General features: G+C 40.4%; 1 protein-coding gene across 1 annotated transcript in view; it reads right to left on the bottom strand.

Moving 5' to 3' along the window:
* The window catches only part of MBOAT2 (membrane bound O-acyltransferase domain containing 2), a 91960-nt gene extending 80288 nt beyond the window's left edge, over positions 1-11672 (bottom strand). The window contains exon 1 of the mRNA XM_056488190.1: positions 11481-11672. Coding sequence (XP_056344165.1) covers positions 11481-11552 — 72 coding nt within the window. The 5' untranslated portion in view covers positions 11553-11672. The remainder of the gene's footprint in view (positions 1-11480) is intronic.
* Positions 11673-13458: the final 1786 nt, after the last annotated feature.

Here is a 13458-nt window from a genome sequence, read left to right as displayed (position 1 = left end):
ACACAGCCTACTAATAATCCACTGAAAAGCAGCAGCACAATGGCACAAAGTTTTTCTTACCAGCAAGGTACTGAGAGATACCCAAAGAAAAACACTTACAACAAAGTACCTCACAAGAGAAACACTGGTTTAGTAGGTAAAGTACCAAAGATGACTCAGGAATGTTGCATTTTACTCTTTCTGCCAATGAATCACACAAACCCTTTAGAAGCTATTTGGTCTTTGTGCTTCTCTATTTTCTCCTTTTTAACAAATTTTCTCAAATAGGAAGAAAAATAAGTATTCAAACCTTTAAAATATAATGAATGCCTGTGGCCTCAATAAAACACTGGATGAGTTAAAGCTGATGTGGAGGTTTTGTTTGGGGGAGTTGTGTTTTCCTGTGTATTTTTGTCTGGTCGTTCTTTTGTGGGGCTTTTTTAAAAGTCATTCTTAAAAAAAAAAAGGCGGCACTTCTGTTCTTATTGTTGATGAATTAGACTTTGAAAAAAGATTACCCAGATAGAAGCAGAAGCACTGAAGCCTACCTGATCATGTGCAGAGCCTAAAATAAAAAATTTAAGATGCAATATCTTTCACAGACAACAGTCAAGAACCTGTAGATAAGGCAATTCTGTAGACAGAGATTTAGGAGTACTCCCATTTCCCCCTCTCAGCCACACTATGCTACATATCCCCCCTGGAATTCAGTTTTTCTGAAGTGCAAGACACCAGCATTACTTGTCTCCCTGTTATAGTAATTTTTGGTCCTCCATTCTAACACAGAACACTTGTGCTTCCTCCTTTATCTGACAGGGCCACTGAGCAGGTGCACTAAGCAGCATCCCTCTCCTCCAACCTTTAGCTCTTCTTTTCAACAACTATGGCTATTAGAGAAAAATACTTTTTAGGAAGAAAAAAATAGAATATGAACTACAAAACCACTTTGAAATGAGTTATTCCAAGAGTTAGGAGATCAAGACAGAATAAAGTACATACACCTTAAAAAGACCTTAATGCCAAGGCTTTGATGCTTTTTCTACATCTGTAGGGCCACTTTAGCAGTAGCTTTTTAAACACAAACCTCTTCAAGCACCACATTTGTTGACACACTTGTCAAAAATTGCCAAACCTTACCAAAATTAATGAAGCATCAGATGTGCCTTGTTCTTTAAACATCATTATTTTCTTGTTCCTGCTCCAAGTTAAGCCAAAACTACTTCCCTTTCTCACCAAAACAATGAGCTGAGGAATGAAAAATATCTACAAGAGTTTATGAAAAGCTGGTTATAACATACAGGGAAGTTAATGTTTCTCCACAGCAACCAGAGAGCAGTATTGATGGATACTCTTCTGTCCAATTTCTAACCTTTGTCAAGTATAAAAACCACTTGTACAATTATCCAATAATTGCTTAATGCCAGACAGCTAAGAACTGAAAAGTGACTATTATTTGAAACCAATGTCAATTTTCCAACTACTGCCTGGAAGTTGCTGCACTAATATTAAAGGGGAAAAAAAAAAAAAAAAAAAAAAAAAAAAAAAAAAAAAAAAAAATCAAACCGCTTGGTAATTTTCTTCAATTCATTGGAAAATCTCAAGAAGAGGAGTTCAGAGATACTGGCAAAGGTATTTGATAAAGTTGACAAATACTTAAGATTAGATCAGAGAACCTTTCTTGTCTGAATGATAGGAAGAAACAAGATTCCTCTTTCAACCTAAAGGATTACAAATCTTGCAAAAATGCTTTCAAATGCATTTTTTATTCAATGAATACTCAGTGTCTTACATGATGAAAATATAACTGATTAACACTCCTGCTGTGAAGTCTCAACCTTGCTTCATATGGTTAAAACATGAAGAAATGGAGGATAAGCAGCAGTGATTATTTTGAAATCATACCAGTATGGAAGGTGTTTGTATTAAGGCACAATGTTGTTTGTAGTAAAGACTGTATTACTGAGTGTTTATACAGTATCCAGTGTAAAGGGACACTTTTTCAGATGAAAACTCCAAGCACAGCCTTCTAACACCAGCTACTTCCTTGAAGTGCATGCTCCAACCACTTGTGTTAGTCAACATCAACATCACTGGCAAATGCTTTTTAATATTGGACACATGCTTCATCTTCCCATTAATTTACTGGCAGCCGAAAGGACTCACACATAAGATCCTAAATATTTTATTTCCCAGCTGGTTTCAGTCCAAAACATCAAATCCAGTTATGACACAGGTTAGCAATAGTATTTCTGTTTCCAGTATTAACTCCCAGTTTCCAGTTTGCAATTCTTAAGTATGCTACAGAGAGCGAAGCACATCACGAACAACATGATGTAGGCAATAGTAATCTGGTTTGTGCAACAAATGAGCATCAAATCCAATAAGCTTTTTCAAAGAAACCTTACTTAATCATTACTCAGAATTACTCTAAGATAAACTATGACTAAAGATGTATAAGGAAACATCAATGTACATTTTATAGTGAAAACAACCAAAACTAATTAATTAAGGTTAGGCAGATACTGGCCGAAGGGGATTCTCACTCATGGGCTCTTAAGATTCACCATTATAGATCACGAGTAGTCAAGAAAAGCTATTTATTCATGGGAATACCCAAAATCTAAGATGCAAGTTTGGTTTAAAGGTGCAATGGGACTAAGAACATTGGCGTGGGTTTTTGTTTGTGTGTTTTGTTTTCTTCTCTCTCCAGAAACAATAAGGACCTAAACCACTTTCCTCTGTTAAGCAAAAACTGGTTTGGCCAGTTAAGGATTGCAGATCACAGACTACCAGGGAAAAATAGTTTCCAACATCAAAACACAACACACAGCCTGGCATTATGTTGGCAAAACACAGTTCCAAACAGAGACCAACTCAGTTACTGTGCTTTAAAATCATGGGTTTTTATCACACACTCACAGTGTACATGCACATAGTGAGATGAACTCAAAATCTCTACTCTGTCACATCTATCAGCAGTACACTAATAACAAAATCAGCTGGAAAATAACACAATTTGAAGTACTAGAAAGCAGGCATTCTTTATTATAGCACTGGACACTTTCAGAGAATATCTTCTCTAATCAAACGTGTGTGTGAAACATTACAACAGGGTATTTAATCCATCATGATCATACATATTCATTACAGAGTACTTCCTAGCTAATAAATAAACAACATTTTTCCTAAAACTAATTTGCATGCATCTGTCTCCTACTGGAAGCCCTTTTATGGTCCTAGAGGTTCATCTGAAGGCATCTCTCAAGATCATACTCAATGAGTGCCTCAATATTACAGGTGACCTTTCTTTGAACTCTTTCTTTAGGCATGTGCTGTTGCTTCTTGAGACAGAAAACCCACTATATTCCTCATTATCTGTTTATCCAATAGTTCCAGCTATGTTTATCACCCTGTGTGCATACTTTTACTTTCCTTTTTTTTGCTATTTAATCTTTAGGCTCCATCTAGCAACTCCGGGGGAACTGAAAATTTTTATTGTCTGTGTCATATCTCTGTCACTGATAAATACAGGGTATTCAAATTTGTATTTAAATGACAAATTCTTATTTTAAAGCCCAGAGAACTACAAAAGTATCAGAAATTTTGCAAAAAACTTTACAAGCTACTCACTTTCCTAGGCAATTAAAAATAAAGCAAAATAACCAACACCTATGGAGGTATATTTCTCAAATGCAACCAGAACCTGACATTTTCTCAATTAAGAACTACTTCACTACAATTATATTCTCTTGGTATGTGAGAAACCAAAATACATCTTAAAATAAGCAACAGGCATTTAAAGTAAGTCTCTTGTCCACACAGAAAGCACAAATTTGGTAATGACAATAGTCATTCCAACCAGCAAGTAGAACAAATATTCCCCATTTTTAAAATGGTCAGCTTCTCAGTGCTCTCCATAGGAAGGAAAAAAGTAGAAGGCTTCACTCCACTCTCCCTCAAACAAACTACTACCCAACACATTGGATATTCCTCCACAACACATGTATTCCACCCAACACCTGTATTCCTCCATGTCTACTACCTTCCTGCCTTTCCCAGTTCAGGAATCATCCCCATGAGATCAGGCAAGCCTCATCTCCAAGCACCACAACAGCAGCCCTTTAAACACCTGAATTATGCAGCAATCCATACAAGCAACAGATACTACTTTGAGATGTTACACCTTTTCAAATTAATTCCATTTCTAATAATATTTTAGTAACATTTAGAACTATACTTTTATATTAAAATATTTTACCTGTCTCCTAACATTCAATTCCATTAAAGAAAATTATTTGCTAATGTATTCTAAGGATAGACCTTCTATAAATCTCACCCATCACTGAACTTCTAAAATTCCTGCAGATTTGTGATGACCTCAAATTCTTTCTAGCCTTTCCACTAGGAAGAATAAAACCCAATTCAGTCCACTTTTTCAATTACATATTTAGTCGATTGAATGATTGAGATTTTATAGATGTGTGTATTTATATATACATATGTAAGATTGAGAGGAAACAATAGAATCAAGAGCATTACTCAGCCAAAAGGCAGGTCAGAAAGGTTAAGAATTATCTCTACAGGTGACATTACAGTATAGAATATGCCACTGCAATAATAGTACCAGTATGCTCAAAAGCCACATTTCAGAGTAAGTACACCTTCTGCAGCTGAGGTCACCTTAACTGAAAATAGAAGAAAACACCAAAATCCCAACTACAGAAAATCACAACACAGTAGCCAAACCAAAATAGCTTCTTCACCTTTGGATATATTATTCTAGAATAAAAAGTAGAGATATGGAATTTTTTCCTTTGTAAAAGGTGCCTGAGTTACCAGAACGATCACTTAAAATAAGTAGGCATAACTAGCACTTATCTAAACTTGCAGACAAACTGAAATTCTCAAACCGATCTGTTCACTTAAACAAGTGCTAGAAGACAGGCAATGTTGGTTCAACTGATGTTGAATTTAAAATACTCCCCAAAGGGAAGAAGGAAAATGAAATATCCATACTGAAAAGCTACATCAACTTTCTTTGTAACACAAATACTGTGAAGATGCACACACCAAGCAAGCAGGTTTTCACTTGGCTATGTGTAGTTGTTCTCACTTTTCAGGAGAAACTAAAAATCCAGTCTAGACTCCCAAGTTCCAGGGAAACAAAGAAAAAAAATGGGTACATTACTCAGGAAATGTGCACATTAGTCAAAATTACAAATGTGAAGAAAGCATTCTGTAATCAAGGCTGCAAAGGATGCATTGGGTCAACACAGGAGCAGGTAAACAGGAGTTAAAAGTCAACAAATGTCAGGACTACTGAATGATAAAGATGACTCATCTATTTCAGTTTTATTGGCTTTCAGAATTTTCGCTTAATGTCAGCCCAGTACTTAAGAAAAAGCCCACAGAGAGAAAAGATCAACACAGCTGTGGTACAAGAGATTTACAGCAGAAACCCTACAGAAACAGAAAGCACCAGTGGTAACCATGCACTCTGTAAAAAGTGACTCTTGTTATCTTCCTTATGCCTTATTCTTTTTTCTTTATTAGACTGTTCTTTGAGCACTCCACTGTTTCTTTTCAATATCCCAGAACTGCAGTATTTTCATACCAATTTCTGAAGCCCATTTTGGATTCTGTCATGAGCATAGGTGAGTGTTCTTACACCACCTCAACAACTTCAAAAGGATGTGAAAAACAATGTGACAAAACAAAGCAGGTGACTATAAACTGTTTAGGTAAAGAGTGTTTACTTTAGATGTTTACTGTAGAAACCTTAGGTATAATCATATCTGAGTCTTTCCACTGCTTTGCAAAAAACGGAAGGAAACATACCCAGTATGAAACGCGAGATAAAATTCACTGCTGCTTTCGTATTAAAGAATTAAAGCAGCTCTGAAATTTATATCCTCACAATAATACTAATGAACCTGAATAACATAGATGTATTCCCTTCTTGCACTAAATCTTTTTATCACTTAATAAATGGCCCACCTTTTCTAACACTATAAGCAGTGTCTGCTTTCTTTTCCAAATCTGTTCATGACAGATTTCACCTCTTCCTTCAAGACAGTCACTTTCTCTTGTGAATTTTTCCTCTTACTCCAACCCTTTCATCCTTCTTTACGTATATTTCATTGCGGTTAACTCCTTACCTATTGTTTCTTAACTAAGTCAACACCTAACCACTAACAGCAAAATCTGGAAAGGTGTCACTGCAGAGGACCCTTCTGATGATACATCCCCTCCTTTCCAAGAGTTCAAAGGGGAGATAAGAAACCACTAAAAACTTGGCTAGCAAATCCAAACAATTCAAAACATCCAGTCACTGAGAACAGCACATACAGAATGAAGAACAGAACTTTATTTCCAGCTTTTTTTCCACCAACTATAGTCTCTATCACCACAGAAGATCATATTTTGCTATCCACCCTTCATTCACCCAACTGCTGCTGCTAGCAGCACATAAGGAAAGTACAGGGCAAAGCAGGGGCACAATTTGCTTATCCTACCACTTCCTTGCCTTCAGTGTTTGCATTTTACACACTCATGAATGCTAATTTTACTCACATCTACTACTTCTAAGTTTCCTGGGTCATATCTGAAAAATCAGTAATGAGCTGCTCTGGTTCCACAACCATACACAAGGGTTTAAGAATCAATGATGGAAGAAGGAAACTTCGGACACTCTTCACTTTATTCTCTTCTAGTTTGATAATGCTTCCGTCAAATGTTAGGCCATCTACATTCTGGACAGTTATACAGGACAAACATTTTGATATCCATTCCATGTTTAGACAAAAAGATTTTTATCAGACTAAAACATTTCAGCCCTCAGGAGGCTATGTAATGTTGCCTTGGCAGAAAAAAAAAAAGAATGATAAGGCATCACTGAGGCTCAAAATTTTGTGAAATTACAGACATCTAACTAGGAGACATATTCAGATGTACCCTGCAGGCAAATCGGGCACATAATGCTTCTCAGCAGCATTCCCTACCCCACCTCCAAGACTTGCCTTTTCCCCAAACTACAGCTGTGCCCACCTCCAAGGCATCAAAATAAAGAAAGCAAGCTAAATTGCTTTCTTACATCATATGCATGTAAGAAATAAGTATTTCATAGATATATACAAGGAAAAAATTCCTGCCCACTCTCCTTGAGGGCTTAAAGGTGAAACACTGGCTCGACATACAACAGTGCTTTTATGTGGAACCAAGTGTGTTAAGGGCATGATGAAAGCAACCTGGGTAACTGCACAAGGAAGCATATGCAGAAAATTATGTAAAGATACAGCAAAGTGGCTTATGATCACTAAATGAAGGAAGTTTGTGTGGTTTATGCAATACATGTTTAGGAAGACTTGGATTTTTATGTCTATTCTTAATAACAAAAGTTACTTTAGATTCTTTGAAGACTGATGGCACTCATGTAGAAAATTACATTTATTCTACACAAATGAGCAAACTTAACCAAATAAAAGCTAAAACTAGATTGAAAAAAAAAAACCCAAACCAAAAACCAAGAAAAGTGTGGAAATACCACAGAAATATTTTTTCTTCAATTGAAAAAAACACCACTTATTTTTACATTCTGGAGCTCAAGCCAAGTATATAATCATAAGCAAGACATTTTATTCTGTCCACATATCTTCACACAGTTATACTGTTCATAGTTGGAGCCACATTCTTCCTCTTCTTATCTAGAAGATTATCACTGAAGTTCAGACTGATAATCACTTAGTTCAGACCACATTCCAGGATCTCAAAATCAATCTCTTAGAAAACTCGTAAAAAAAGCTGATGCTCACATACTGTCATAGTCAGTCTCTTATCTCCCCTGCTCTACTATTCCTCTACTACAAATTATCTACCTCTACAACACATGAAGGGCAGAAATAATCCCTACAATTTCTGTCCATTTTAAGTAAAAAAATTTTGCTCCCTCTGGTGGAAGCAAATGACTATTCTCTGAACTCCCCTAGCCCCACAGAGACCAAAAAGCCAAAAAGAAAGCTCTGCTCTCCTAGAATCATTGTCAAAGCAAATTTAAATCTTTCCAATCTAATGACAAGTAAGCTGACACATAATCAAGATAAATCATTTGTCAATAGAATACCAGCAAGGTAGTGGTAGAATTGGAAACAGACCAAAGTCCAACACATCATTTGTCAGGCTTCACCTTAAAGAAAGGAGAAAGAAGCAGAGGAACAAATACAACATGAGGACAGGAAAAACAAAGCTAGGTGACAGATGTAACTACAACAAAATAATTCATGTTGCAACCTCAATGCATTATGCAACATGTGATAACTAACAGCCAAGTTCTTATGGTAAACCTTCCCATACTTCTCTTGGAAAGTTGTCTAGGTGGGAAGGACATGGCCACTTTTATTCCTTCTGTCCCATGAGAAGACACAAGGGACGTGCGGTACATTAATATTTATTCACTCATTCATTAACTTTAAGGACCTAACGTACCACAGCTGTTGACAGAATGCTTCCTTCCCTGAGTAGCCACCTTACATTCTCCAAGATGGGAAAAGGAACAGTTTTTCACTCCCAAGCAGTGATTTCTTTTCCTACTACAAAGTACAGAAGAAAGGTAAGTTCCCTGTAGGTTCTTGCTCACATTGAGCATCTTCCCTTTCATCAAATGACTGAAAAATGCAACAGAGAAATGGGCCCAAGTAGCCAATAAAGAACACATTAACTTTTCCAAGCAACCATTTAGGTTACCTTGGTGCAAGACAAAACGAGAGCTAAAGGAAAGGTTAACGCAGCAACAAGTTACTGCACAATACCATGTTGGGGGATATACACAGAAGCAGGAAACAAGTTCTTCTCCATTCCTTTAGCTACCTGGTACTATGGTTCCAAGAAAAATTGTCTAGGAACAGCAAATTGTTAAAGAAACACAGTTGGGCACACAGAGTCAAATGGTTCTGATGGAGCTCACCCTTCACCTTCTGCACTGACCTCCAACTAGCACATAACCAGTATCATTCTCAAATCTCTGCCTCTAGTTCTGCCAAGCATTAAGTAAAAAAGTAATCAATTTCTGACACTTGATCCACACAGAGATGTGGATCCAATTGATTAATCTTACAGACAGCAACTTCACCTTGAAATTAAACTTCTACTTCCATCCACTGCCAAATAGGGAAGGTTCTCCACTCATTTGTTTGAACACCAGAGAGTAAGGGAACATGAACACATGCTATCTCAATTTGTCTTCCAAGAGTTACGTGACTTAGCAGGATAATCAGATAGTAATGGCTTAAACCTAAATCACAACTTAAGCAACATTTTGGATGAAGATTATTATTGACTTGTGGTCAAAACTAAAACTGAGTGGAGGAAAAAACCCCTACTGATCTCCAGCAGTTCTGGGTATTATACCAGAGTGCCTATTTCAAGCAGCTGCTACATTGGTATGACAGTAGTCATAGTACAGATTTGGAGCAAGTAGTAGAGACAATGTACTAACCAAAAAACCTTCGTTCTTCTATTATTTTTTTCAAAGCAGTACTACATTTTCATTCTGAATATGCTTATAGTATCACCAAATGTCATGCATAATCTCTGAGCAAACACACCAAAGAGTACCAGCACTTTCTTTTCCTTCCCTGCCCTCATTATCTCCTTCACTCCCTTTGATTTCATTACACTGAACACAATTCACATTCTTTCTGTATTACAAACTTACTATCAAGATAGAATCTTGCGCTGAGGTTGCAAACAACTTTTTTTTTCCATCAGGTTTTTTATAGATACATTCTCCTCAGTGCAGCATAATTTTGAAGCTCTCCAATTCATACTCCAGTCACAATCAGTGCTCTTCATACACAACTGGACCTACATTATGTACAGACCACTGATGTCCGAAAACAATGTATGTTTGACTTCCAACTGCCTATAACACATCTTCTAAACTACATGTTTAGCCATCCTCCAATATGGTTACTCTCAAAAGCTCCAACAGAGCTCAAAGTGTACTTTATAAAAACTTCTACAGGAGCATCTGTTGCAAAACATTCAATATGGGGAAGTCTTCAAGGCTTTGATAAAAAGTAACCTCGTTTTCATCAAAATGCCATACCTACACTATTAAAACAATTTTGGTAGTAGCCACATCATAAATCTATGACTCTTAATATGAGTAGGAAATTATACACCACCAGCATCACACCATAAAAAGACATTCAACTCTGATGTGTTTTAAAGTACCCTGTTGAAGCTGCTCATTTTATGGAAATAAACACATAGCACCTGGCAAGAACAGCTTACAGCAGCAGGTATGAGGCACCAAGCCATGAGGTGCCATCGATCCCAGCCACAGGTATCATTGCAAGGGGTGCCCAGTATCTATTCCATCACAGCAAGCTCAATTTCAACTTGCCTGTTTTACCAGTTTTCTAGAAGGTACTTTTTCATGTATACCCTTAACCATGGTTCCATTCAAACAAATGGCTGGGGAATGGGGGAAGAAAAAAAGAAGAATGATAACTTAGTCACTTGCAAGATACTTTCACTAGGCATGCCCCTTCCTCTGTATTTCATTTCCAGTTACTTCTCTCACTTACTAGGTGTATTTTGTAAAACCAAGGCATCAAAGTCTCCCTCTACTGAAGCACAGACTGTTTTCTTTGGCATACTTCACCCATATGTACGTGAATGAAGCATTAAAAAAAAAAAATCCTATCATTAAATTTCTTGGTGCTACAAAATTTATATGAGGAGTTACTTCAGATTATTTTTCTTATATATTTCTAAATACATAAATATTCTGTAGATTTAGGCAGTCTAGACCACTTCCCTCATAAACAAATATTCTGGTCCAACTTCAGTAATTACACTCAGCAAACCTCAGTTTCCCAATCTTATTTTGTCATCTTCTGATGTTCCGTGAAGACACCAGGACTAACAGACTTCAGGAATTTTTATATCACTTGGACAATAGATACCACAGAAAGGCTCTGCCTACAAAGCACACACAAATTCCCAGCAGCATTGTGTGCGGCGCACATTATTTAACACCGCGTGTGAAGCCCCCTGGCAGGCGCATCCAGGCGCAGGGCGCTGCTTTGCATTTGCAATTATTACCCAACCTTTGCATCCCTTGAGCTGACACCGGACCCATTCCAGCTGCGGCTCCACATCTGCCGCTGACGATGCCAACAAGTAGGGGCGAGGCAGGGCCGGGCAGGACAGGGGTGGGTGCGGGCGGGATGCTGGACCAGGCGGGGCGGGCACGGAGCGGGCGCACCTGCCCGCCAAGCGCGGCCGCCGCCCCGGCGCCCCCCCGCCCGCGGGTGCGGGAAGGAGCCGCGGCCGCCCCCCGCTGCCGGCGCTGCCCGCCCGGGCCCGGCCCCGCGGATGGACGGAGGGGTCGCGGGGGGACGGGGCGGGGCAGGACGGCGCGGAGCGGGGGCGCGGTGCGGTCCCTCCCCGGCGAGCCCGCGGGAGCGGCGGCGGGGCGGGCGCCTCCCCATCCTCACCTGGTCGACGGGCAGGCGCACGGCGTTGCTGAGGGGCTGCAGCAGCGTGGAGCCCGTGGTGCTGGCGGCCATGGCGAGGCCGGGGAGCCGCTCCCCGCTCCGGCTCCCGCGGCGGCGGCGGTAACAACGGCGGCGCGAGCAGCCCCAGCCCCGCACGGCGCCGTGACAACAAGGGGCGGGCGCGGTCCCGCCGATGACTGACAGCGCCGGCGGCCAATGGCTGCGCGGCGCCGCCGCGGAGTGACGGGCGGGCTCGCCCAATCCCCGCCCCCCGGCCGGCTGGGCGGGACGAGGCGGCGCCGCGGCCGCCGCTCCGCGCTGAGGGAGGGTGGGAGCTGCGCGCAGCGCGCAGGTACCGCGCAGGGCCGGAGCTGGCTCGGCCGGTCACAACCTGCGCGAGGCTGCACGTTCCGCGCAGGAAGAGCTACTACACATTGGAATGGGCTGCTCAGGGCGGTGGTGGAGTCACCCTCCATGGAGGTTTTAGGGAAAGACTACTCAGTGCTAATCTAGTTGACATAGTGGTTTTTGCTCATAGTCTGGACTCCATGATCTCGGAGTCTCTTCCTACTTGATTCTGTAATTCGGAGCGTCCAGTTGCGCGGGGTGAGCGCTGAGGGTGATGGATGCGGGCAGCTGATGGGAAGTGGCGCTGTCCCGGACAGGGAGCGCAGTGCTGGCCGGGCCGGTGCCCAGCGGCACAGGTGGCCCTGAGGAGGTGACTGTCACTGAGGGTAGCGCCGCACCGGGCGCTGCGGGCCCGGGCCCGGGTAACTATTGCGGTAATGAAGAGCCCAGCCCACGTCCGGCTCCGAGCCCTCGCCCCTTCGCCCCGACGGGCACATGGGCGCTCAGCAGGGGCGTACACAGAGCTGGATAAGTGACGGATACACACAGGGCATGAGGATGGCCTGGAACCCTGAAGAAGTGCCACAGGAAATGGGTAAAGAAATCCTGATCTTAAAGCCACTCATGGACTTAAGGAAGTCTGTCTATCATGGCTGTAAGGTACAGTTTTTAGCTTATTATTGGTCTGTTTCTTAAATACAGAAACACGAAATGGTGAAAGCACCAGTACTTCTTCAATGGGTTCAGTACTGTTTCCTCAAAGAAAGCAAGAAGTGACGTGGAGATGGCAATAGTGCTGAACTGGTGCACAGCACAACTCTTCCACCCGTCCACTCAGCACTGTCCAGTGTGAAACAGAGTAGGCACTTCAGTGAAGGCATCACATTAGGGAAGTGCAGAAATCTCTACCAGATGAGCTTCTTCATTAGGCTACATATTAAGCCATTCTGGTTTAGTGCCCTGCCTGCCTATTTACATTAGAGCTTTCTGTAGATTTTTTTCCTATGAAATAAATGAAATATTAATTGTGCTAAAAGTCTTTGTGAAGGAGGATCCAAAGGAATAATCAGGTCTTATCTATAAAATTGTTCAAGAACCCTGTGTCTCTTGAGATAGAACTGCAAGTTATTCCTTGTAGTTTACCAAACATTTTTTATAATTTTTGTATATTGCACCTCTAAACCACAATACAGTCAGAAATTTGACCTCAACACAAAAAAAAAAAAAAAAAAAAAAAAAAAAAAAAAAATAAAAATCACCATTTTAAGCATATAAAAGACAAAATGTATTGCCCAATATCATACTAGCAGTCTGAGTGTGTCTTGGTTAGTGGGCAGGTGTAGTGATTTACATAGTCATTTAAGTTTGTGGTTAATGCTAATTGGTAATAGCAGGAAAATGGAGGTAAGTGTAATTATCTGAAAACACGCCTTGTTTCTCTTACTGAATTGCAGACCGCACTCTGTACTTGTTTTAGCTTGTGGTAAGGTCTTTTGTCTGAATTTAAAGAGACTGGTTAATAGGTGCAAATAAGTGGTTTTAATTAGATTTCTTCACTGCATGACAGGCAATTACAATTGTGGTAGCATCTGCAGCTGCAGAAGCAATAGCATAATATTCTTGTAGTAAA

Source organism: Oenanthe melanoleuca, chromosome 3 (assembly GCF_029582105.1).
Source record: "Oenanthe melanoleuca isolate GR-GAL-2019-014 chromosome 3, OMel1.0, whole genome shotgun sequence".
NCBI classification, from domain to species: Eukaryota; Metazoa; Chordata; class Aves; order Passeriformes; family Muscicapidae; genus Oenanthe; species Oenanthe melanoleuca.
Note: the sequence above shows the minus strand (reverse complement) of the source record. Positions and strands in the feature narration are given on the sequence as shown.